Raw genomic sequence first — 26,475 nt, forward strand, 5'->3', positions numbered from 1 at the left:
TTCGAGACACGTACAAGCGAGCAATTGCTACACTTGAACCCTCCATTTTGGTATCTGGTCTAATCAAACTGGCACATTCAACAGGACGCGCGTGGTCTAATCTAAGAATAAAGGGACGTCATGATGCTGATGCAAGATGGGCGCTGCTGTGTAGTTCTCGAGTAGCCATTAGGAAAGGACTAGAAATATTAGATCTGGAAGCTGCTGATACAATGTAAAAGAACATTTATAATATTTGACATAAACACACGTATAATATAAACAATATCTACAAAGCACCGGCACTATCTACAATGGTTCAGCAAAAAGCACACTCCTAGGAAGCGGCACTGAATCCTTCTTCGTCTCATCGGCAAACCTAACCGTATCGGCTTGTTCTCCAGCACGAGCCTTCCCTTTACTTATCCGATGCAATTCACGCTCCCAAGCACTCAACTCTGCACTGTCATCTTCATCACTCTCATCATCCTTCGTTTTAGATGCATCTCCAGCTTTAGGCGATTCACCAAACAAGGTCCTCGCAACTCGTTCCTGTTGTTCCAATCCAATCATACCATCCACAGTACTACGTAATGGACTTTTACTACTGTTCGGATCAGCACCTGCGTCTCGTCCTCGTTCAGCAAATCGTTCTACACGGTCCAATTCACGCTTCTTGGATTCTTCTCGGGCTCGGAATATCTCGTCTCGTCGTTCCAGCCATTCATTAGCTACATTGCCTAATTGGGCATCTAGTGCGTCTCGATCTGTTCTATTTTCTGCTGCTCGACGGTTCTCTCCTACGGCTCGAGATAGCGTGGATGCTTGTTGTCTGGCCACTGATACTGTATGTTCGATGAAGGCCTTTCGAGCTACAAGGGGAAGAAATTTAGAAAATAAGGCTACGGTGTAGCACAATATGGAATGTATCTTTTCTTGCCTTCAGCAATCTCCCTCAAAGCCTTAGCTCGCTGCTCCAACTCCATAGCATCAAGACGTGCCTGAACAGCCTCATGAGTCTTATCCTCTCCAACCATACTATCCCACCACTTATCAACCATATCGTTCATCCTCTGATCAGCAACTTCCCAAGTCCGTTTATCTCGTCGAAGATCTTCTGTAAGACGCTTAATTTCTTCTGTCGTCTTTCGTTTACGCATATAGTCTTCCTCTTCTTTACGTATGCGTTCACGCATACGGACTTGATAGTCGATGACAAACTTAGGGAAGCGATTATAGATGGGATACTGGCCGTGGGATATGGGGATGAATGGTTCTAGGAATGTTGATGGGCAGTGTTGGGGTGGTGAAGTGCGACGAAGACGATAGGCCAGGTTCATGACAGTGGTCAAAGCTACTGGGTTTGCTCGTTGGAAGAAAAACTAGTAGGACAATTATTGTCATCCACATATCGATTGGATCTTATTTTGCCGAAGAAGAAACACATACCTTGAAATCATCCAGCTTTTCAAGTCGTAATAAGGCAGGCTTGAAGTGAATCAAATAAGCCAGAGCAAAGTACCACAGAAATGCTGGACCATTTGTTAGAATATGATCCATTACGCGCAACCACTCTTCTCTGACAAATAATTCCGAAAAGAGATTTTGCGTAAATGTCCACAGAAAAATCTACATCATCCAATAAATCGGCAAACATCGTGAGAAAGCGTTTAAAAGCAGAATATAAGAGACGATGAATCATGCATTTTTTTACCTGACTCGTAACTTTGTGCTTGACAAAATGGGCCAACAACTCTCGATCGTGATACATGAATAACTCTTCAAACATGCTAAGTAACTCGACGGGTGGATTCGGGTAGTATTCCCACCATTTCTGACACCAATTTACTAACAGGAAAAAAGAGATGAAGTATGCAACCATCAGATGCTTTGCACACGACACACTTACTGAGAATAGTCATAACAGCTTCGAAGCACATGAATGTGTCATTGACCATTAGATATGCAAACGGAAACACGAGTGGTGCGAGATAATCAAGCGACTCGAAGAGTGGTGACCAATATGCGAGGCCCGACAAGATCCTAGTCAGAGAAATAATGAGAACATTCCAATGCGACCTCTGTAAGAAGGTTTTTTACCTCTCCATAGTTTTCGCCAACCTATCACTCTTTAACGGAAATCGTTTACGAAAGTCCTTGACAGCAGGATGGATTCCACGGCTCATCAGGACATCAAAGGCCTCACGATTCTCTGGCAGTTTCAGTAGAAACCTCCAGATGAGTGTCCTATCGCAAAAAAATGAGATGAATGATCTAATTACCTCAAAGAAGTCTTCTTCACCTGTATCTCTCAGGATAAACTCCATAGTGATCTAAAAACTTCCGTAGCCTGCCCTTGTTTAATGTGTTTGATTCCTCCTGCAACAAATTTTTTTTTGAGGGTGAGGCGTTTTTCGAATCAGCATCACGTACCCTTGATTCAACCAATTCATGGAATGTCTTGGGTCTTGTTGCCACTATACTTGGGACCTGTTTTGTTGTTATAGGTTCTTCCTGTTCAACAGGGCCTTGTAACTCTGGTGACGTATCGACGGCCGTCTAATTTTGAAGACGTCGGACGTCAGGGATTGGTGGTGAAAAAATCCGCCGACATGGCATCATCCTCTACCTCAGGTTTGAGAATAGCATCCACTCTCAATAGACTCGTTATATGCCTCGAGTCAGCCATAATAGCAGATAAGAGACTTCCATCAGGAGACACTGCAAACGACTTGAATGTGTTTTGCGCCAACACTCGACCCAACAATTCAGCAGTTTTGATATTGGCAAATAGTATCTGACCCGATGAAGACAAGAGAGCGACGACCTATGTATAGTCCAGACTGAGCAACCGTTTTTGGGTGACTCACAGCAGCTACAAAGATACCTCTCCAGTTCCAACAAATCCAATTTGAAGGATGTATTGATCACCAAAGTCGGGTATCGTGACTTGATGCACTTCTTTGTGGTCCAACAGGTTCCAAACACGCAACACAGGAGACCTAAATACAAAATACTGTCATTGAGACAAACAAAAAAATCCTATTCCTACTTCTGATATGTGCTCACCTTCCAGCAATAACTAAATACTCTCCATCATGAGATATAGCAATATATGAACTCTGTTTTGGTATGATGGACATGGCCGGCAAAGGAGTCGAGCTGATACTAAATCTCCACGTCAAGTCGAATGTGACGACCGACCACACCATCACTGCTCCATCACTGAAATGACCAATGATGTTTTCTCCGTTGGCATCGAAACAAGCCTTGTGATTTGTTGTGGCAAGTAAAAATTGTGAGCGCGCAACAAGACCAAAAGAGCCGTCCTCCAGAAGAGTTGTTAAACTCACTTGTTGCACACCAACAGAAGCAGCCCCCATTAATACACGCCGTCTTGTGAAGGTTTCGGTTTCCCATAAGATGGCTTCGGTATCGCTTGTTGTTATAGCTAGTGGTTGAGTCGGATGTGTGGAGATATGTGTTGGTTCTGACATGTGGTGAGTGGGTAATTTGGCCACCAATTGTCCAGATTCTGAAAATTGATTTATTTATCAGAGGAATGAAAGCACTCCAGTCCAGGGTATATAATCGTCATACCAGTGTTGAAGCAAATAATTGAGCAATCTGACAACCCAACGAGCAATTCTCGCCTCCGTTGATTGTTGAACGATGCACATGTTCCAGATACACCAGTTCGTGCTACTAGAGACCACCTTTGAACAAGAAACGTGTTAGAAACACTGTACATCAGACGTGTTGAAGATCGACTAGGGCCCTTACTTGTTTTTCAGAAAGTCCATGACATAGATAAACCCTCTCTGATCAATAGCAGCCATTAAACACGAGAATGCGCCCAGATTCAATTCAGCAGTGGGTTGTTTTTGAATGGCAGTTTCTCGTGAAAAGCAGACACATGTGAATGGGATTGGTCGAGAGGTTGAGTTTGATACTGACGAGTAGACGGCATTAATGGTTCTCAGCAAGGGACTAGATCAACAAGGATGCGGTTAGGAAGGAGTTGCTGGATTAATGATAAAACTGATGTGGGTTTAGATGTTGGGCTGGCAAGTAATACCCCGTGTTGATTTCACCGGCGAGGATGCGTCGCCAGGTTAGCGAGGTCCATATCGGTCCATTTCGCGCATCATTCGTAAAGACAGTCCGTGATGGCGGCGGTGCCATCTCGCAAACACCTAGAGATTGTTGTTCCAGCCAGCAGTCAATAAAAACAGGCCTGTCAAGGATTGTACAATAAATTACCTTGTTAATTTAACAGATCCACGCTCTAATCACTCTTCTGCCCTGGCTTCCCCTCCCCTTTCTCTCGGTTTTGACTCGCAACAATGAACAGTATGAAGAGTGAAGCGAGCGGCCCTAAAACGCAATCGATACAGGTCTTCAAGCGTGACGCAGAACGTGCCAACGATCAAAATCATCCTGCTGTAGAGCTGACGTGTGCAGCTGAAGTCATGACCAGTGCCGACAACATTTATCAGCTGTGCAAATATCTTATCAAGCATGAAGAGTTTGATACTCTATTGGATGCTTGCAAACCAGGTCAATTGTATATGTATCTGGACGCTGCATGCAAAGAGCCACTGGATCCTAACATGTCACTGAACCGACATCAACAAAACATCTGCCAAAGCTCCATTGAACGTAGTATGCCCTGCTTCTTCGATTGGTAGAATGTCAATGACTTTGGAAAGACCACGGAAGCATCTCACTCCGTTCTCTTGCCATCCTGACCTCTTTCATTTGACACACTCGTGCATTTGCCCAGTAGCAGCTGCTCCTCCAACCATAGGTAGCACTATACCCTCCAACACATACTGTTACCTTCTTCACCTCCAACATATGCGGTCCAATCTGATGAATGACCGTCTCTCCACTCTAGATATTGCGCTCTGGACTAGTCAACTTGCTACCATCTTGGATGCCTACAAAGTAAGTTGACTCGAATGGTATATGATCACTTGCAGATGTCAACCGAGAGCTGGAAGCTCCGTGTTCCTGCTCCACTGCCTGCACCATCCTTCATTTCCCCTGAAATACCATCTGCTCGACTCACTTCTGACAAGGTCCGATTCTTGAACATTCCTCAAGACGTACCAATTGATGTCGTAAATATGGCTATTGTTGCTCTGAATGTCTTGCGGGGAAACCGGCCTGGTGTTGGAGAGAATGCAGGTAAACCGTTTCAAAATATGGGTTCGCCGACTCATGTAACGTTTAAACAGGCATAGGATTATGGGACACTCGGATTGTAGATCCTCTGATTTGCTGTGGCGAAATGGTCAAGTTGGAATCAACTAAAGGTCGCAACGTAAGAAGCCTGTCAGCTATGGCCAATTCGAGATCAGATACGCTGGTCAACTTTGACCAAATACTCATGGTCATGGGTGAAGAGAAGGCAGAATCCAACATTCATGATGCTGTTGACGGTTTAAGTAAAATAACAATAGGCGTCAATGCCGTCTTTTATGGTCGTATCAAGACATACGATCCATATGCTGCTGACTTCAATTCTACATTCAAGTATTTATAATATTCTAACGTATCCCAAGCTTTTTAATGATCACATCGAATGGAGAGAAGGTGGCTCTACTCAATCGCTTCGACTTGACATCCTTCCTCTGATCGGTTGACTGTTTCAACAACTGTCATCAACATGTTACGATTGTTTGGCGGACTAGATCGGCTGGCTGTTTCAACAACTGTCATCAACATGTTCCAATTGATTCGCGGACTAGTAAATTTGAATGACACTATCTACTTTTGTTTGAAATGGCAACTGGGAGTCAAATACCCTCAGTACCATGGGGTAAAAATTTCGCCTCAAATCAGCGCTGAAATCAGCTTTGGGCCGCGTCCGATGTCACCTTCCTAGTCAATCCAATTTCATCACAATTATGTCGTGAAAATCACCCAGATGCCCTGGGCAAACTCGACTGTCGAGGCTGGGCATGAAGAGCTTTTATCTGGTTCATTGATTCACTATGCTGAATCCTTGATGCCCTCCAGGATCCGAAATTTGCATAGCCTATCTCGTCTCCGTACTTGAACTTTGCCGGAAGCAAGTTTGAGGAAGCCAAAGTGACGTTACACTTATGGCCTGAGCAATGTCCATGATGTGATGGAATTACGCTTTGGTCGTAGGTTTTCTATTGTATACTGAAAGCTTTGCAGGTGATTGGCTATTGTTGTTGGGCTTATTCACGTGCAGATCTAAAGCCAGTTCTTCCAATTAGGCCCTTCACAGTGCAGAGTTCGCCCACCGTGATGTACGTTTGGAAAACACTGTAGAATTTGATGACCGATTTATTTTGATCGATATGGAGCACTGTGGACGGGCAGGGCCACTACCCGATGGATCTAGCAACCAATATATACCGCAAACAAGGCTGGGCAAGCCAGGAATGGGCTACTCGTTTGGATGTGATGTATGGATGCTTATGAAAACATTAGGTGAACTCCAATTCACCCAAACAGATTCAGATACTCGAGTCCTCATCAATGAGCTTCTCGTGTTGTTTGAGCAATCTCCAGATGATCCAAGGCTGCACAGCAAAAGTGTCTCAATTGAAATGTTGAAACACAAGGTACTTGAAGAAGCAGTATCTCATTATGAAGCGAAAATGCAGTTATAGCAGAATTGCTTTGCATTTGTTTACACACTATTTACCATCACCATTGCATTCTAGATTATAAACTGTAAATAAAGATACGGAATTATTTATTGAGCCAAAATTGAAATTGAAATTGCCCAAAACTGGCCAAAATTATACAACGCGACTGCTTGCGAATTCACAGTCAATCCAACATGTTTCTTACGTTCCTCATCTTTGACTTCCCAAGACATTTACGACTAAGAGGCCATAGATCTCGAGCAAATAGCAATAGATCCATATCTGGTATTTAGATCTGTTACTATCCTTAGTTAGTTTACTACGGTGCCATTAGACGAATCATCGTGATTTTCAACTGATCTGTCATCTTTTACTGCAACAAGATATAAAACTCGATGTCGAGTCGGGCCAAATCGCGAGACAATCTAAGCGATGCCAAAGTCAAGTCACCACGCAAGGATTCCAACATGGCATTGGCCACCGCATCGTCCGCAAACACAGTAACACTCAACATCAAAGTTATCAATGCAAAGAACTTGAAGGGTATTAAGGGTGACAAAGTCAGTACTCTTGTAAGGGTACAGTTTGCCGATTTCGAACCTAAAGAAGTAAGATCTTGCTGTATTCTTATTGGATCTTGTTGCTTTACAACTGATCAAAACAAATTGTTGCATTAGAGTCCTGTTATCGCCGACAATGCCAACCCCACGTTTGGATTTACATTGGATCAGACTTTCAATCTCGATGATGTACACATTGCACAATTCACCTTTTTTTCGCCATCAGCAAAATCAAGCTCACACTATTCTGTATAGAACCTGATTGACATTTTCGCAAACCGAAAACTAGTTCTAACACTGATCGAGTCACTACCTAAAGAAAAAACCGCTGTTCTAGCAACGGCCGAAGTATCCCTCGGCGCCAGATTCCTGAAATATCCTCCACGACTAGACTCGGCACCATCGGATGCACCTCTATCCTCCCCCGAACTATCCTTTGTTGAAACAATCACTTGGACTTATGTTACTCCTAAAATGGTGGCTGGATCTGATGCTCCACTCGTTGATATTGAATTGTCGCTATCAAAGTGTTTGGTGTCGCCTGCTGATTGGGAAGCTGGAAATCTGGTTGCGTTTACTATTGCTGATATGGCACCTGTTCCTGATGAGTGGACTACGAAGGAAGGATCTGATCGGGATCCGAATTCAAGTATGAAGATGATGTGAGATTCGGTTGATTCGAGATAAAGAGTGTTCTCATAAAGTCCTTTTGGCAGATATTTATACCTACACAGTCAATCTCGTACTTTCTGGACAAGCCGGTGAAGAGAGGGCGATTAGTTTCCCTGGAGGAATACTGCTGAACTCTGATTCTCCCTCTGCCATGGGTATGAAAGTTTTCTTGTTGCATGTAATTCAGAAACAATCGACTCAATACGCTTCCGCTGCAGAATTGCCCATCGGATCACAACCTATGTACACTACCAAATCATCTTCCCCTACCGATGGAAAACCCGCAGATGAGAAACCGGCACTAGAAGTAGCTCGTAACCCAGTACCATCCAAACGAGTCGAATGGTCATCCCTGGTAACCCAAAAGTACATATGGGTCAATAAGAACTTTATGGCTCGACTACGTGAACGAATACAGAGTCGACGACCTATTGAGCTTGAGATGATACGAGAGCTTCAGCCTAAATTTGCTGGTGTTGCGGATAGTCAGTCGGTCAAGTACAAGGGCCGAGTTAATATTGATTGTACACCATTGTTGTTTCCGCGTGTCATTGGCTTTAAAGGTAGTCTGAACCTATAGGATGGCCTTTTTTGTCTCCTGGACTGATTTCTTACCCGTTTCGGCATCACTAGGACGATATGCAGTGGAAGGCGACGACCGTGACCGCCGTCTATCAGTAGTAGAAGGCAAGCCTTCTATGGGTTCAGATACGTCTTTGCATCAAAAGGAAGGGAAATCTAAACTGACCAAAGGTGAGAAAAAGGTTCGTCGATGTCAGCGCAAAAAGGAAAACTCAAAACTCCAAATTGTCATCATTAGAGGGAAGTGACGTGTACAAGACTCTTGGAACCTCGCTGGGAGTCGAGATTCTCTTGGGCAAACCATTGCTGGATAACAAGAAGCTTCAACCTGTGAGTATTGCCAAGGAGTAGTTCAACTCACAGAAAAAGATGCACTTATTGAAATTCAATTGGCGTCTCTAGACAGCACGCTCCGTCTCTGACTACATACCACGACGAAAACTGCCAGCACATCTCGTCCACCAACATGCAGGTGAAATCGCCGGTGAAGGTTTCCGAGATCGAATAACAGAACTAGTCAAGACCTTGGTCAATGAATACCAAACCACTCTTGGCGAAGATGCTCTTTCAGAGGTTCAAGATCCTAATGAAGTATCGGAACAGCAAAAGAGGTTCTTATACCATCTTAATCGTACTGGTGCTTATTTCAGATTGAAGGAACGGCTTAAGGGTGCTGTTGTTGATGTTGTTCGAGGGGTGAGTTAGGTTTTGATGGTTTTAGAAAGGTTGGACTCCTTGCTAAAAAAAGGAATATTAATGAGCCAGTACTTTTTGATTTAGAAATTCAGAAAAACGATGCCATTTTCAAACCAGGCTCAATTGCAAATCTTCTTGTCGGAAGCATACGTATTTCTTCTGGACGAGATGCATTCTGCTATCAATACGGTGAGTCCTACTATTCTCGAAATGAGATGAATCCAATGTCATCTTTGTTTTTGGTCTTCTTGCATTGTTTCTCATGTATCAATTCTTGAATAGATCTTTACAAATCCCAGCATCCTTACAACACAACCAGCACTCCCATACCCCATAACTCCCAGCCCGGACCTGACCACCGCTTCAGGACGTCGACAAGCAGCCAGCGTTGCACTAGCACGATACGCAGACGAAGCAGAGCGTGATGGAGATTTACAAGCAGCTTCATCATATCATCGAGAGCGAATTGCTCGAGATGAAGACGATGCGGATGCATGGTTTGATTATGCGGCTTTTGAATTGAGGACTGGTGGTAAAGGAGTTGAAACGCTAAAGGAGGTTTTGTCGAGGTGGCCCAATCATGTTAACAGGTAACGAAAAAGCTGCAATTTTTCCGATTGATGTCACAGTTGGTTGACTGACTGAAAACCTTGACAAAGTTTGATTGCTCATGGAGCAATGGTATCTGCTGCTGGCGAGCAGATTGAAGCTCGTGTGTGTTTGCAAGCTGCTGTTGAGGGACGTCCTAATAACATTCTGGCTCTTACGACGTTGGTGAGGCGCATCATACTCTCAAGATTTTGTGCGTCCCATTATGTTGAATTATATTCTCCAAATCTCATAGGCCATGCATTTGAATTCAATCGGAGAAGAAGAGGAGGGTGCTAGATATCTTGCTGAAGCAACTAAATTGCATCAAGGTTCCGCTAAAGGTAGTGGAAGTGGGCAACCGACAATTTAGAGATGCATTCCTCAACGTCATGTAAGGGTTTTTTGTGCTAACCAATCCACTCTTTCCAAAAGGAGGCTCGATATACGGTGTCGTAGCAGCATTCTTTATACACGTGAATGCGGTTGTGCTAGCTGAAGTGGCACTAGCGCAAGAATTGTTGGTGTCTGGACCAAGTGTGCATCCATACCTGCTCTTGTCACGATTGGAAGCTCAACGCGGAACACCCAGAGCTACGTCACGCGCTACTGAGAATCTGAGGACTGCGTTAGAGATTAAGAGGGATGATCCTAACGTTTGGGCTGCGTTAGGTAAAAGCAAAAAATATATGTGGTTCTGGAAAATGGTAGAAGCTAACCGATTCAGTGGGTGTCTGTCTACAGGTCATTTACAATACTCGCAAGAGCAATGGGAAGATGCTCAACTTAGTTATGAGACTGTGCTGTCTATGCCAGAAGGTATTTGAGATGATTTGGCCGACCACTTATCAATGTTTCCAAAAATATTCCTTTATCGCCAAACTATAGAACCAACCGGTCTCGGTCTAGTCTACTCACGCCTAGCCGATCTAACGCTCCGTTCAGCACTCCCAGCCAACGACAAACTACCTGGTACACTCGCAGTAGACGTATCAGGAGCACGATTGGCCAAATCCATGTATTTACGTGCATGCGAATTAGAGCCAAGTTCAAGGACATGGATAGGTGTTGGTAAAGCTGCATGGGCGCTTGATGAGCTTGTTGAAGCTGAGGATGCCTTTTCGGTATGCATTGTTGCACAGCTTGGTCTTTGTTGGTCTTTGTTGGTCTTTGTGGTCAGTGGCTCTCTGATATATGTGGCAAATGGTTATTTAGGAAGCAAATGTGTTAAACAATCGAGATCCAGAAGTATGGGCTTGTTTATCACTGCTGTGTTTATCTCTCAAGAGGTCGTTTGAGGCAGAGCAGTGCGCAAGATATGCGTTGAATGTTGGGTTTAGGAGAGTTCCTCTTATAAGGTGATAACCATTATCTTGTTTTTGTGCTTTGCGTTTGAAGGTAAGACGCTCACCTTGATTACACACGCAGAAAAATGGGCAAGATGTTCCTGTCAGCCCATCTATCATCAGCAGCCGCTGAATGTTTCAGAGTAGCACTTGAAGTCGATCCCGACGATAAAGAGACTAGCCAATTGCTTATGGACGCGCTGGGAAGCGATTCGCGTGGCTTCTTAGGATCTGGAAATATACAGTCTCGAATCAAGAACATTAATGGTGTCGATAGCAGTAATAGCAGTATGAAGGGAACGTTTGGAAGGGATGTGAATGTTGGTGGTGGTGGTGGGATGCAAGTCGCTGATGCTGAGGGAGCTAAAGGCGGTTTGGCAGTGTAGTAACGAAAAGAATTATGTGTATCTTGGCTGTGTACATTTGTACAGAACAAAAAATGGCAGAGGTGGCTTTAGAATTTCGAATGTCTAGTTGATCTCGACGTGATCTGGGTACCGTGACCAGTCATCGCGTAGATCTTCATCCAGAAAGGAGAGTTCCTTTACTTTTCATTGCTTTGATTGGCAGCAGCTCTTGCGATTCATCCAAAAACTCACCGCTTTTCGATTAAACGCTTCGAACTCGACTTAACAACGCACAGGCTCTCAACCAACAAGTCAAATTACAACAATGGCAGACTGGGCAGACAGAGTACATCCAGACACACTGGTTCTATTCGACGTTGATGGTACATTGACTCCTGCTCGACTTGTAAGTGCTGATTGTAAAAACGGTCAGAATTGATTTCAAGCTCTGGTTTCAATTTCTTGTTGTATTAAGAGGGTAAACTGCGATGGATCTATACTTATCGATACCCTGCATTGTTGATATTAGGGAGTCTCACCAGCAATGAAGCAAATGCTCGCAGATCTTCGCAAGCGCGTGGTGATTGGTTTTGTTGGTGGATCTGATTTGGTCAAGCAGCAAGAACAGCTGGGTGAAGATGGTAATGAAGCCGAGCTTAATGCTGTTAATTGTTAGATATACATCCTTTTTCTTGGCACGTTAATCTACACAGTCGCAAATGTTTAATTAGCTATACATATGTTTGACTTTTGCTTTTCCGAGAATGGTTTGACTGCATATCGGAAGGGGGAGAAGAAGGCTGCTGAGGTACTTGAAAGATGGAAGACCGTTGGAGTTAATAGGAGCTCAGACGCAGTTGCTTTTTCTTGCGTTAGAGCTTTATTGGATGGCTCGGTGAAGACAAGTACAAGGCCTTGGCTAATTTCATTCTCCATTATATTGCTGATTTGGATATTCCTGTCAAACGGTATGACTTGACCTACCACAGTTGTGTTGATGATATGTCATGTTGGAAACTAAATATGATTACATGCTTGAATAGTGGAACATTTGTCGAATTCCGTAATGGTATGATCAACGTGTCTCCTATTGGACGAAACTGCACGTATGTGGAAAGCTCCATTCTTTTTTTGGAAGTGAAGGATTGTCTCTGAAGTCTGGTGTTTGATTGTTGATAGTACACAAGAACGAAATGATTATGAAGCATACGACAAGGTATATGATAAATCATTGTTTCCTCCTTTTTGGGTCATTCAGAAATCCACTCACACAGCACTCTTGACTAGGCACACATGATCAGGCCAAAGATGGTGGCTGCCTTGAAAGAGAAGTTCCCAGATTACGGATTGACTTACTCCATTGGTAATGAATTCTTAAGTTGCTTTTTTGTTCCTGGTCAGTTTTCTAGCACGCCAAAGACTAAATCACAACATCTATACATTCTATACATGCAGGTGGTCAAATCTCATTTGATGTGTTCCCCACTGGTTGGGACAAGACGTACTGTCTGCGTCATGTAGCCGGAGAAGGATTCAAGACCATACACTTTTTCGGTGACAAGACTTTTGAGGTATGCTTTTATCTGATTATCGGCGCTTATTTGGGGCAGACTAGTTCCGACTGGCATTTGGACCTGGATTGAAGTAAGCAATCTGTTTATATGTAGGGTGGTAACGATTATGAAATCTATCATCATCCAGATGTCACTGGACACTCTGTGAAAAATCCAGAAGAAACAATGGCGATATTGAAGAAGGATTTCTTCTGATTGTTGTCAAGATGTCATTCTCAGTCTGTAATCATACACCTTTTAACAACAATAACAATAGACTTGTGCTGGCACTTTCATTTCTAAAAGGCACTGCCTTTCAATAATGGTGTTTTATTGTTGTGTTGGTTGAGCGAAATTTACAGATACTAAGGGAGTTGGACATTGTTTTTTTGGTTCAGAACTTGACGAACTATATGGAAGAGGTGCTGTAAGCAAAAAATACCTCACGTATCGGACTGAATGTCGATTGTGGTCGACTGTTGTGTGAATTATGACAACATGCATAGTCAGCTATACTACAACGTACCCTTCCAGAGATATGTAAAACAAAGACCACAGCGATGAATACCAGACTTCCAATCAATACTATCACCGGATCACTACATCGGAGAGGGAGTTAAAAATCAAACCAAAAACGGAGCTTGAAAGAACGACCACATAATGACGAGCAGTCTCTTCCCAGCACATAGCATCGACCGAGTATACGATATCACACCCTGTCGTAATACACCCTACTAGTTGCACTTACACTTTGATTCCAGGCGAGTCGTCAGTGTAGATCCTCATCATAGAACCAGGCGAGTTTCCTTGTGGTCTCGATTGTGGTTTTGGAGCAGCACGACGTCTATGCGAGTAATGGTTGGAGCATAATAGTATATGAGTTTGCATCGTGTGCATGATGTTTGTCAAGGGTGCATGAAATGTGCAATGTCTCTCAATGTCAATGTTGTGACTTACGACCTGGCGCCAGGAGGTAGTTTGGGGGATGCCCTCATCATTGCGGCATTTGGACTGCCTGGTGCCGAGTCAGCCTAGTTGAATTGGAGTTGGAAGTGTTAGGACTGTCGCGTATTAGAATACCCATCCACTGGGAATGCTTGAGTGTTTTTGAAATACAAGAAGAAACAAGGAGACACGTTCAATGCTCGAACAGGCATGGCAGCTTGTACAGGCTAGCGCATGTGTCCCTTCTCTTACCATTTTAGATAGTAGCTGTCGTGTAAAGTGGATGCAGTTGAGTTTTGAAAAAGGAGCGAGATTTGACGTAGTTGTGACATGAAGAGAAGCTTGTGCATTGAGCCATCACGCGTAAATCTATCTAAAAACCGCGTTCAAGAGCATAAAAGTCCACTGCGCCGCCTGTATTAACTCCAAAACAGCTTGAATCAATTTTACACGTTTGCACCATCACACTGCAAAATGTCCAAGGCATTCGAAGACAAGGTATCTAACTTTCTGTATAAATTACACGTTCGTTGGCATTATAACTAACGGTTTTCACCTAGTTTGCGTCTTCATGGGACGAAAAAGCTCAACAAAAACAACCAAAGGCACCTCTATCAGACCAGGAACGAGCTGAACGACTCGCTATAGAAAACCAGCTCATTCATCTGGTATGCTTGACTTGGATTATACTGTCGAATACATGTAGTGTTGGTTGAGCTTAGTGGACATCAGACATCAAAACACAACACACAACAGCATCAAGCTCACCCTTATATACAACAGGTAAACACATCCCACTCCCGTCCCGTCCACGTATCCGCAATCCGAATCCAAGGAGCAAACCGCACACAACCTTCCCTCATCGAACACCACATAAAACCAATTCTCGACTGTGCTACTGTAGGAGACGCGATTCTCACTGCTCAAGCTGCCTGTCAACAGTTATCACGGCTAGGCATATTTGAACACGTGGGGCTTGTAATTGATTCTCCTCAAGATGTGTATGCCGGCACGATTAGTGGCAAGGAGTCTATGGATGTCATTATAGAGGTCAAGGAGACAAACCGTGTGTTTGCAAAGACCTATGCGGATTTTCAGAATGATCAGGCTAGATCGGTACGTGTAGTAGTGTGTCGTGTGCTGTATAGTGCGTGGACCTTTTTTGGTTGACATGTGTTGCTTTGATGTGATGACTATTGTTCCCTCGATACGTGCTCAACCACCCCTTAATTCTCACATAGGGAGTCTCAGGCAAACTCAGAAATCCATTTGGCTATGGTGAAATTATAGAAGGGTTTTGGCAAAAGAATATAGATGCTAGCTTAGAAAAGGCTCCTGGTGATTTATTAAAAGATATGACATCGTCTTATCAGGTATGTGCTTGTAGCTTGCATTCGAGATGTCTTGATGCTACGTGCGTGGTTTTTTTCTCTTCACCATTGTCGTCTGGCTGACTTTGACTCAATAGGTCGAGATGTCTGCACCCGTCAACGCTGATCCAGATACACGTACAAATGTTGGGCTATTCAATCTCAACAGATCAAAAGAGTTGTTTAGTTCGCATTTTGAGAATGTGACGGGTGCATTTGCCAGAATCAAGGTAATCATCTACATCTCCACTCGGCTTTTTGCTGTTGAGTGTAATGTCATTTGACCTCGTTGAGTTTATGTATAGTTTCTATCGCCGCTGGGTCAGCATGATTTAGCTTACGAAGGTGCGATTCGTCACATCCATAGTCTGTCCGACAAAGCTTCGTTAAAGTAAGTTAAGCGGAAAATTGTCGAGGTCGCTGGTGCACCTCGTTTCTATTGAAGCTGATCCACCTATTCAACTCCTCTCCAACGATAGTGTGAGACAAGATGCCGGCCATTCACTAAAATCAGGAATAAGTCATTCAGTCGTACGAGATACCCGTGACGACGTGACAATACCAACACGCGGATACTTTATTCGATTATACAAAGAGCTCGCTGGATTAGGTGGTGATGTGAAATACGTCAAGGGAGAAATCGATGCACAATATAGCATTCCCATTTTCTCTGGTCTGGTATGTTTTGAGAGCCAAAAACGGCAAGCAGTAACACGTGAATCTCATTTCAAGTACCTTTTCGCTTAGCATATGACTGCAACTGCTAGAGGAGGTGTACTACAGCCACTTGGAGGTGATAGGACACGAATCAATGATCGATTCTTTCTTGGTGGTATGACTAGTGTGCGCGGGTTTACATATAATAGTATCGGACCTCGTGCTGGAAGTAAGCAATTAGAATAAAGTATCTGTTCTCTTTTTGGCCTGCTTTAAATCTTCTCTCAAACATTTACACACGCCTCTCCTTGGTTTTAGATGACAATATTGGGGGTGATGTGTTTTGGAGCGCTGGACTCAGTTTAATATCACGTCTCCCTGGTCGCCTCAATTATGATCCATTGAGACTACATGCTTTTGTTAATGCTGGTAGTGCGTCCATGCTCGACAAACGTAAGAGATGGTGCTAAAGTGGTTCGTCGCCACGTTGTAGGAAATTATTTCAGATTCTTTGCTGACCCGTTTCTCTCTCGACACTTCAACAGAAGCCAGTATGGCATCCAACATCAAGACAGCATTCTCAGCACCTACATCATCAGCTGGACTGGGACTGATTATGCAATTCAGTATGGTGCGACTTGAATTGAATTACTGTTTGCCTGTGACTGTCACTGCGTCGGATACGTTCAAGAAGGGGTGGAATTGGGGAATTGGGTTATCTTTCATGTAGTTGCATTTTTAGCATTAAAGAACATGGAATATGGAAGATGCAGACTTGCTGTCCATGATCGGACATTTTTTAGTTGTTGTTTGTATTTTTGGTCCGTGTTGACTTCCATTTGCTAAAATTCGAAGCAATGTGAAGTTGATTCACACCAACACACACAGCAAGATTTCGAAGGCCTTTAAAGACAATGTAAGTCAGTTACTTGTACAGACGTCACGGTTCATTGACCAATATTTTCACTACTTTGAATGTAGTTTGCATCTTCATGTCGTGCTACTTCAGAGAATCCGGAAGACTACGAGGAACAACTAAAGTCACCATAACAGACCAAAAGTACTCAAAAACTCGGTACAGAAACTTCGCACATTCTTACGACGTTGATGGAATTCTGTTTTGATGCGGCGGCTTAATGAATATCAAACACCGCAAAAAAATTTATACATTTATACTCACACCTTGGCTTGCAGGTCGACGCATCCCACACCCGTCCGAATCCAAGGAGCAGACCGCACTCAATCTTCCCTCATTGAACACCACATCAAGCCAATTTTCGACTGTGACACTGTAGAGACCCGATTCTCGCTGTCCGAGCGGCATTCCAGCAGTTAACCCGGCTACGGATATTAAAACATGCTGTCCTTGCTGTTGATACTTGCCCAGATGAATATGCAAGTGCAGTCAATGGGATGAAACCGATGCAGCCAATACAGCGGGCGATGTCGTCACATGGAAGACCAGGATTCCATCGTACAGGGACAATCAAACAGTGGTAAACCTAGTATACAACCGAAATCTTGTATGTTAGCCTGGTGTTGAACCTCGGAAACTAGGTCATAATGGAACTTTTCGGTGTGCAAACGTACCTAGATCACTGATAGCCTTTGCTAAAGATTCCATAAGTAGGAAGACTAGCGAGCAGTCTGCACTGGTTTGTGCCGTTCTAACGGCTCCCTGTCTACCGGTCTCTTTAGCTCAATCTCCCTTGTTTGTTGGATTCTTGTAGTTGGGTAGCGAAGCAGGTGTGAGGTGGGGTTTGCATCACGATTTTAGACCAAAAGAGGCTGCAATATATATTGAGCTATGTACATACGCCATAGCTCGAATATCAGCCTGTCATAATCAGTGACTTTTATGTGGTCCTTTCCACAATTCCTATATTTTTCGCGTTTCGGCGCTTGGAACGAGGCAAGTTTCAGGACGGCCGACCACTATGGATACTTTAGATGCGTCCAGAATTCATTGCAACTCTTTTTCGCGTTCCAAAGTTCCATCAACCGTCACCAGTTCTTCGACATGCACGAGATCGTGCCTTTGGTCCAATCTTTCGTTGTTTTGTGGTAATGTAAGGGGCTGGATATGTCGCATACACTCCAAATCACGTCGATACATCTCGATATGAGATACCCTTCCACGAGCTGCCTTGTGTGCTGAGTTGGTACGGTTTCTCCTTTGCTGCTCCTGTTGTTCTTGACTTTGACGCGATTTGACGGGACAGTCCTGAGTTTTGCATAGTTCTACATAAGTCCACATCTGCTGCGATGAATCTCGACTCCTTCGTGCAGTGTGTCATTGTGAATGATGCGTCTGCAACTCTGAAAACTTTTTCAACCTCACTAAGGACTTAAACAACAGGAATGAGCGAACCAGCAAGGAAGAAACAACGTAATGGAGCCTCTAGTGCTACTGCTACTCAACCAGCAGAACCCACAGAGAAGATAAATGTTGGCATTCTGGGAGCCACAGGTAAAGAAACATCAATTTTTTTCTTGCATCTGGTCAAGCTCAACTGCCTTAATATACCTATCGCAATGAATTTATGGAACAATCTTTGCTGAAAATCTTCTTTACTTGTCACAGGAATGGTCGGCCAACGCTTCATGCAACTGCTCTCAACCCATCCCTACTTTATCGTAACGCATCTTGGCGCATCGTCTCGCTCAGCAGGCAAAACATACACTCAAGCAACAGCATGGAAACAGTCCACCCCCATACCATCCATATACGCATCCATGCTCGTAACCGAATGCAAACCAGACCTCTTTCCCGGTGTCAAAATCGTCTTCTCAGGACTAGACTCTGATGTAGCAGGAGATGTCGAAGATGCGTTTTTAGCTGCTGATGTAGCTGTATTCTCGAATGCCAAAAACCATCGTATGGATGATGATGTGCCGCTCGTCGTGCCGGTTGTAAATACACGGCATTATGATATTATAGGACATCAGAGGAAGCATAGGGGTGTGAAGAAGGGCTTGTTGGTTGCTAATGCTAATTGTAGTACCACTGGACTGGTGGTGCCGCTAAAGGCACTAGAAGATGCGTTTGGAGGGCTGGATAAAGTCATGGTTGTTACAATGCAGGCCGTATCTGGAGCCGGGTATCCAGGTGTCGCAAGTATGGATATCCTCGATAACGTGGTGCCGTATATATCTGGCGAGGAAGAGAAGATGGAGATTGAGACGTCCAAGATCCTCGGATCGCTCAACAAGGGTAAAACAGCATTCATCAACAACAAGGTTGTAACATCCGCATCTTGTAACCGAGTCCCCGTAATTGACGGACACACGGAATCAGTCTCGGTCCTCTTTAGCAGGAAACCAGCTCCGTCTGTCGCGGATGTCATATCCGCGCTCAAAGCATATACATGTGAAGCACAGTCATTGAATTGTCCATCTGCTCCCGAACAGGTCATTATAGTGCATGAGGCCCCTGATCGTCCACAGCCGAGATTGGATCGGGATAATGGAAGGGGGATGGCGGTTACTGTTGGGAGGGTTCGAGAGTGTCCGATATTTGATGTCAAGTTTACGCTGTTGTCGCATAATACTATATTGGGGGCTGCGGGGAGCTCGATCATGAATGCTGAGGTTGCTGTTGCGAAGGGGCTTATAAAATAAGGGGTTGGTGTCATAAAGTGTCAAGGAAAATAGAAAATCATATCAACACGCAGAAAAATGAACAGCTAGTGTCACCAAATGCGAGTTCGAAACGAATTTTGATCATTCATAATGGTGGTCCTGTGCATTTAGATATGAATGTGTCTATATATTATTATCTAGTGGTGTTCTACAATAATACAACCGATACCAAAAACAACCAACAAGGGAAGCGTTAACGAGTGTAACGCGACACCCACTGAACCTTCACCAACACCCCTCTTCGGCTCTACATGGATACCTTTATTTTTGTCCTGGTTCTCACAGTACCTCTTCCGTAAACATCTCCTTCCTAGACCGCCGACTCCCACTCTTCACCTTCCCCCACTCATTCTCCAACACTGCAACAGCCCCATCCACCTTCCCAACCTCCTCAGCACACGCAACGAGCGTCTTTGCAGCAGCATTAACAACTGCGTGTCTCAGAGCAATAGACCCAGCATACTCCCATACACCAATCGATCTCAGCATACTGCCCTGTGAGAATGAATTAATCGGGTATGGTCTCGCCATACTTTTCAGTGCTGAGAGCAAGTGTTTTGATATATTGGCTGGTACTAGTTGTGGGCTTGTTGATATCCCTGTTAAGGCGGGTGTGAAGGGCTGATGTCGTGTTGTTGGGAGGAGGGAGCATGGGGATTGAGTTTGTTGGAAGTGTGTGTACAAGTGTAGGGAAGGGATGGGTGCGTCTATATCTGTGTATGCGCCGATGAGGGTGTTTATGACGTGCTTGTTTTGGTTTTGCATATATATATGTCGGTTTGGGTATGCTGATGAGAGGTATGTAGGAACTGGGATGCCGACTATGCGTTGTTGGATTGATACAAGACCTCGCATGTGTTTGGCGTTACTGAATGCTTTTATGAGGGATATTAATTGTGGTGTTGATAACACGTGGTTTGCTGTTATCGTCCATTCCCATAACGACCATAGATTGTCGAGTCCTTTCCTGATGAAGAATCGAGCAGCTCTACCGGTTGATGCATTTGGCTTTATAGCTAGGGCGTGTAGTAATATTTTTAATGTCTTATTATTCACATTATCGGCTTGAGTCATCCACAGTATAGCTTCCTTGAAATATCTAGATTTGACTAACGTCCTGACCAACGCTTCTAGTGCAACAGGTGATATACGAGCAGCCTCGTTCTGTAGTCTCGTATAGACGATAACTGAGTCTACAATGCCCTTATGTGGATCTGTCATCAGGTTGGTCGACGCAACAATTAAAGCCTGTTGCACACATCCGCGATTCAAGATACCCCACGATTTAGCTTGTACTAGTACTTGACTGACATCTACGTTACTTGCATGACTTATAAACGCTGCGAATGGTTTGGCACGATTGTATGGTGTGTGTCTTGATATGCATGTTTCGAGTCTAGTAATTTCGGGAGATGATGGTGCATGGTTTGCTGTTAGACCAAGGTTGACGAGGTGGGATAGTACAGATGGTGATGGGAGTAGTGATGGATTACTGGATGTTAGGATGTCGAAATAGTATATTGCGGCGTCAAAGTCGGCAGTGCTTTCGATTATCGTGGATAGGATTGGATGTGATGGTTGTATTCCGAGTTGGGTGAGTTTGCTCAAAACTAGAGCACGAGAAAAAAAAAGAGTCAACCCAACGTTAATCTGATATGTCCATACACCAGGATTTCCCACACTCTTACCATCAGGGAACTTGCTCTGCAAGCCAGCACGAGCATACACTTTAGCAAGTGCCAGATATATCTTTGAGATATGATCTGGTGTACACGTTTCCACGGCATCATTGACCAGGGTTTCAGCTAGATCAACTCTTTTTATTTTGCCACATGTCCTTATGAGCCTAGCTATAGTATGACCCAACGCCTCAGGATGTACTTTGGCCGATGTTTTGATTTCAGCGTAAGCTTTAAGCAATAGTTCGGCCTGTGCTTCTGGACTCCTAGTTTCCTTTAGAGTTTTCAGGAGCTGTTGTGATTGAGCGATGAGCTATAAAAGGTGCGTTAACAACGAGAAGTAAATCGGATCGTCTTTTTCTTGCGCACAAGCTTACACCATGATATACGACGACGCAACCATTCACTCACCTCAGATTCCGGGGTAAACCCTCTTGTACGTACATGATCATCCCGAATGCGTCTCGTTACAGGGCGATCATGTATCTGTTCAGCAGCACTAGTGCTCAGCAACTCACAAATCGCCTTCCAGTTTGGGATGCGATTCACAGATTGATCATCGACACCACCGGCACCACTGGGATGCAATTTATGAGCTGGGTTGGATTCGTTAGGAGGATGAATAGTCTGCCGAATAGGTTTTGATAGCCAGGCCGGAAAGCGTCGTCTATGAGGTGGGAGGCGAATTTGATGTCTTCTGCAGACAGGCTGGTAGATGGATGTGGTAGTGTGCTGGCGACAGGATTGGGTGCTGGATCGTGCTGCTCTTGTACATGGCCTTGTTAGTATCATAGCTCCTATCAACAATGTAGTTGTCAGATGCGAAAAAAAAGGAGTCGAGTTTGAGCTCAATGCTCATCAGAGTCTTGTCGCCATTGTGAAAATATGCCAAGATAGACCTTTTATTATAGCGCGTAAAAACACGCTCTTCTACTAGTTTACGCTATATTCGTCCTTGCTCCTTCTTGTCAAAGAGCTTTATTCTTTTCTTCATTCAAACTTGACAAGCTTTGCCGTTCGCTCAAACAGGACATATGGCAGGAGAGCCATACATTTATTGCTACATACACGTATTTTTTCAAATTAGCTGCCCTTAATATGATGGCCGCAAGTCAAACGACTAGTATGGAAGAAGCTGAATCCCAAGACTTTGTATTTTGGTTGCAGCCTCTGCCTGATCTGGAGAATGATGCTTTGCTAAAGACTCTGGAGCGCTCGGAATCTGATGACTTGACCTATTGGAAGCTGCCCTTGCCTGATGTGCCCGATATACCAGTTCTGCAAGGTAGATAGATTCCCCTGTCGCACTTGAGTTTGATGTTGGCTTGTGGAAGACGTGTTTAAAGGCAGACTAAATAACTGTGATTTCTCATTTATAGATACGGCTTCGTCTGCTTCAAATGCATTCTTCATGCTTGCTCCTTCTGGATTACGGTACGCTAGAACTCGCAACGAATGCTCTTTTTTGCCAACTCAGGCCTGTACCTTGCTGACGCAACCGTCACCACCTCTATATAGACATTTAGCTCAGCCTGCTTCAGAACTCGGTGCCAAATTATTCAAATCTGAGGAACCTATAAAGTCAAAAAAGGATAAATCACCTGCTACCACTACTAGTCCTAGTACTCCTTCCAACAATGCCAACGGGCATCGATTTCCTCTACCATCCAAACCAGACTTGCTATCCTCTTCACCTTCTCCCAAACGGCCCACTGGGGCTGAAGCAACAAACAACAAGAATAACAAGAATAAGCCAGCATCTGGCTATGTCGCGACCTGGGCAAAACCAGATCCATCTACTTCTACGTCGAACGATAGTAAAGCCGCGAAACAAGGTCAAAAGAAACAACAGCCGAATCATAATAATCAGTCACAACAACCACAGCAACAACAGGATTCTCAGCCACGTAGTGATAAACGCACTCGTGGTAATAGTAATGCATACGATGGCCGTCGTGGATTTGCTTATGGTGGGAGTTATGATAACCGTGGTGCAGATAACAACCAAGGAGGCTTTTATAGTGGTGGAAATCAACAATCACGAAACAACGATAGTCGTGGAAATCAAGCAAACTATGGAAGCAATACTAGTCGAAATCAGTATCAAAATAGTGGTCCCCAACAAAACCCACCAAGAATTGGCAGCGGTGCGTCATGGGGAGCCGAACCTTCTGCTGCAGCTGATGCTACAAGTGTTATCGACGGTTCAGCAACATGGGATGAAGGCTCTATCTCTGTACCAGCTGGTCAATCTGCTGCTAGACCACATACGTCTGCATCATCTCACTCAAGTCAGCGAGGTCAACGTAACAACCTTCAACACCAACAACAGCAACAAAACTCAAATCTCCGTCAGCAACAAGGCAGACAAAACAACTATACATCTAATGATCGAAATGTAAATAGCAATAGTACAGCTCCACAGGTCGTACCTCCGTCAGAGTTTGATGAGCCACAACCCCGTGGAGTCCATCGTAATAGTAGGACTGCGAATGCTGCATCAGGAGGTCAAGCTATATCAAATGGGCCGAGTTTGGGATTACAGGCTACTGTACCTGCTGCTGACGAAAATGAAGTGGCGTGGGGTGCAGAGAAGCAGGCGACTACTCCTTCCACCGCTGCTCCTACTCGCCCGCCTCATCCAACTCAACACGATCGTAATCAACCAAACCAGCAACAACAGCAAAAACCCCGCGGTAAGTTCAATAGCTATAGTGGTCGTGGTCCTAGTAAGAATTGGGATAATACATATTCTGCACCACAACGACAGCAACTACAACCTACATCAAACGGTGTCCCAGCTGTCGAAGCAGAAGAGAAGCTACCTGCTGTCGATGAACACGGAATAGTTTGGGCGGAAGAGCCAACTTCTGCTTCAACTCCAGCTGCTACCGCTGCTTCTCCTACTCGACCACCTCGACCAAATCAACATGAAAGTAATCAACCACAGCAGCAGTATCAGCCGAAGGCATACCCATCTCGTCAACCAGGAAGACCCACCAACGATAATAATAATGACCAAACCGGGAGACAGGCAGTGCAACCTCCATCATCTTCATCAAATGGCGCTCCAGCTTGGGGAAAAGAGACTTTTTCTACTCCTTCTGATGCGGTTGCAAATGGGCCGGAGTGGGGAGCAGACGCCACCTCTTCTGGCACTCAACCATCATCATTCACAACGCCGCAAAATCAACGAGATCGTAATTCTCAAAGGCCGGATCGTAGATCCGACTATCATAATTATGATAGCGTCAATCCAGAGGTGGATGGAGGTGCTCCTGTTACTCCTGGTCCTCACGTACAAGCAAACGGAAGTGGTATGGAACAACAGCCTCCAGTAAGTGAAGCATTCGTACGAGGACGCGAAGAAGGCCAGGTTTTGAACAGTTTCGACATAAACAGTCTAACTCTAAATATTCGAATTCTCGATTCTTTTAATAGACCAAACCATATGTGAATCCGGCTCGCTCAGTCTCTGGAGGCAGTCCACCGTCAAGACTATCTGACGCAGAATTGACGGCAAAGATCAAAATTATCAAAGCTCAAAACGAGGCCATTCTTTTGAAGGCAAAGGTATGTTGTATTTGATTTTGCGTGTGAGGTCATCCAAGCCCTTTGAAGTCTTTGTGTTGGTTGGATCTAACGGAGAATTATCTTTGCAAATTAGAGAGTCGCAGAGGAGAAGGCCGAGTTACGAGCTCGAGATCTTGAACGAGCCTCACGAGAGCAGGAACAGAGACGAAAGGAGGAAGATCAACGAAAAGCTCAAGCTTCCCTTAGGTATGGTTTGAGATACTATGTTTAATTTATTCAGTTTCACCATTCCTCGAAGAAACAAAACCAACTCCTCCCAATATATATAGAGCTGAACAGTCTGCGAACGCAGCACGAAAGCTCGAAGCAAACCAGTCTCGAGAATGGGATTCCGATAAGCGAGGTGCTTATCGAGGTGGCGGCAGAGGACGTGGTCATTACGACAATGTATCTTCTACTAGACCACAACCAGCATCGTCATCTGGTGGAGGTGGACCACCACCAGCCACATCATCATCGCAACATCCGAACAATAATACGACTAGCACACACAAGTCTAGTATCACACCAACACCGAGGAATGAATCTCCGTCACAGGCACAAGAACGCAAAGGACCCACACCCGTACCCGCCAACAATAAAGAATCTGAAGATTGGGGTGACCAACCAGTCTCTGAAGCACCTGATTGGAGTTTACCACCTGGTGGAGTAGCACCTAGCGGAAATGGTGCTGTTAGTGGTGCCGGTAATAGTTCTAGTACTCCGAATCGTGGTGGTGGTGGAAGAGGAGGTCGAGGAGGACGTGGTGAATCTCGTGGTGGAAGTGTATTCAGTGATCGTGGTGGTAGAGGCCGATCACGACGACAAGATAGTGGTGAATTTGGAGATCGTGCTGGTGGCGGTAGTGGAAGAACATCACGACAAAGTGGTGGTGATCCATCTGACTTTAGTGACCGAGGTGGTTTCAATCGCCGTCAAATGGCAAGTCAGTAACGAAATGGTCAAACGAGAATAGGTATAGGGGGGAGAGAGAGATGTTTGAAAGAGAGAAAATTGTATGATTCAGTTACAAGTATATATGAAAAGGAAATGTTGTGCATAAAACCCACGAAAGATTTGTAATGCTGAAAATGATGAATTCGTATAAAGCAACTTTGGCATCAAGTAAAAGACGTGAATTTATTGTTCACTTCTTGAGCGCTTTTTTGGTTGGGTGTTGTGAGCGTGAACAAGGGCTGCGAACGAGTTCATATTGTACTCGCTCGTCTGATAGCATTTGTCACGTAGATTAGAAGATGAATCGCCTCACTTGATATCGGTTTTGAGTTTTCGATTCTTCAAAATCTGCCAAATTGACGCATCTCCATCTCCTACAAAGAGCCAACCTCCAACAGCCACGATGAAGATACTATCCAAATCTCAAATCATGCAGCTATTAAGTCCTGAACTGACTCTATCATCACAATCCAATGCGTTCAAATCTTTAGCACGGAAACAACAAGATGTACATTTGCCACATCGAACAGTGGTTACCAGCACAGATGGACCATCATTCTTCATGCCAGCATTATTACGTAGTGATTTAGGCGTCAAAGTAGTCAGTATACGGGGTGGGAATACGAGGATTGGTGCTGCATCATTGCAAGGATTTACTGTAAATTGAATCCCTACAACGATGCTTAAACAAGTGACG

General features: G+C 44.4%; 5 protein-coding genes across 5 annotated transcripts; 4 read left to right on the forward strand and 1 right to left on the reverse strand.

The window, feature by feature from the left end:
• Window positions 1–288: 288 nt before the first annotated feature.
• SmJEL517_g01058 (uncharacterized protein) lies at window positions 289–4,164 on the reverse strand (the record flags this gene model as incomplete). The annotated part of the gene is made up of 15 exons (XM_031166986.1): window positions 289–851; window positions 896–1,361; window positions 1,429–1,608; window positions 1,694–1,827; window positions 1,889–2,022; window positions 2,080–2,226; window positions 2,282–2,358; window positions 2,413–2,538; window positions 2,609–2,806; window positions 2,867–2,981; window positions 3,049–3,248; window positions 3,333–3,514; window positions 3,580–3,695; window positions 3,763–3,969; window positions 4,058–4,164. The coding sequence occupies 15 exons, from the start codon at window positions 4,162–4,164 to the stop codon at window positions 289–291; spliced, it is 2,952 nt and encodes a 983-aa protein (XP_031027221.1).
• Window positions 4,165–7,006: 2,842 nt separating this feature from the next.
• On the forward strand, window positions 7,007–11,441 carry SmJEL517_g01059 (uncharacterized protein; the record flags this gene model as incomplete). Its single annotated transcript, XM_031166987.1, has 17 exons — window positions 7,007–7,219; window positions 7,289–7,360; window positions 7,427–7,820; window positions 7,888–7,998; window positions 8,062–8,406; window positions 8,477–8,596; window positions 8,664–8,755; window positions 8,828–9,121; window positions 9,239–9,310; window positions 9,404–9,711; window positions 9,781–9,895; window positions 9,966–10,053; window positions 10,145–10,381; window positions 10,454–10,528; window positions 10,598–10,833; window positions 10,925–11,067; window positions 11,138–11,441. The coding sequence occupies 17 exons, from the start codon at window positions 7,007–7,009 to the stop codon at window positions 11,439–11,441; spliced, it is 3,219 nt and encodes a 1,072-aa protein (XP_031027220.1).
• Window positions 11,442–11,727: 286 nt separating this feature from the next.
• On the forward strand, window positions 11,728–13,171 carry SEC53 (phosphomannomutase; the record flags this gene model as incomplete). The annotated part of the gene is made up of 9 exons (XM_031166988.1): window positions 11,728–11,808; window positions 11,932–12,073; window positions 12,134–12,210; window positions 12,279–12,370; window positions 12,446–12,508; window positions 12,582–12,618; window positions 12,690–12,765; window positions 12,858–12,973; window positions 13,070–13,171. 9 exons carry the CDS (start codon window positions 11,728–11,730, stop codon window positions 13,169–13,171), a joined length of 786 nt encoding a protein of 261 aa, XP_031027082.1.
• A 1,203-nt stretch (window positions 13,172–14,374) lies between these two features.
• SmJEL517_g01061 (uncharacterized protein) lies at window positions 14,375–16,657 on the forward strand (the record flags this gene model as incomplete). The annotated part of the gene is made up of 10 exons (XM_031166989.1): window positions 14,375–14,398; window positions 14,461–14,568; window positions 14,684–15,016; window positions 15,142–15,273; window positions 15,369–15,500; window positions 15,576–15,661; window positions 15,750–15,948; window positions 16,018–16,156; window positions 16,246–16,380; window positions 16,473–16,657. 10 exons carry the CDS (start codon window positions 14,375–14,377, stop codon window positions 16,655–16,657), a joined length of 1,473 nt encoding a protein of 490 aa, XP_031027083.1.
• A 1,631-nt stretch (window positions 16,658–18,288) lies between these two features.
• On the forward strand, window positions 18,289–19,548 carry SmJEL517_g01062 (uncharacterized protein; the record flags this gene model as incomplete). The annotated part of the gene is made up of 2 exons (XM_031166990.1): window positions 18,289–18,397; window positions 18,512–19,548. The coding sequence occupies 2 exons, from the start codon at window positions 18,289–18,291 to the stop codon at window positions 19,546–19,548; spliced, it is 1,146 nt and encodes a 381-aa protein (XP_031027080.1).
• Window positions 19,549–26,475: the final 6,927 nt, after the last annotated feature.

Source organism: Synchytrium microbalum, assembly GCF_006535985.1.
Source record: "Synchytrium microbalum strain JEL517 chromosome Unknown SmJEL517_scf0003, whole genome shotgun sequence".
Lineage (NCBI taxonomy): Eukaryota > Fungi > Chytridiomycota > Chytridiomycetes > Synchytriales > Synchytriaceae > Synchytrium > Synchytrium microbalum.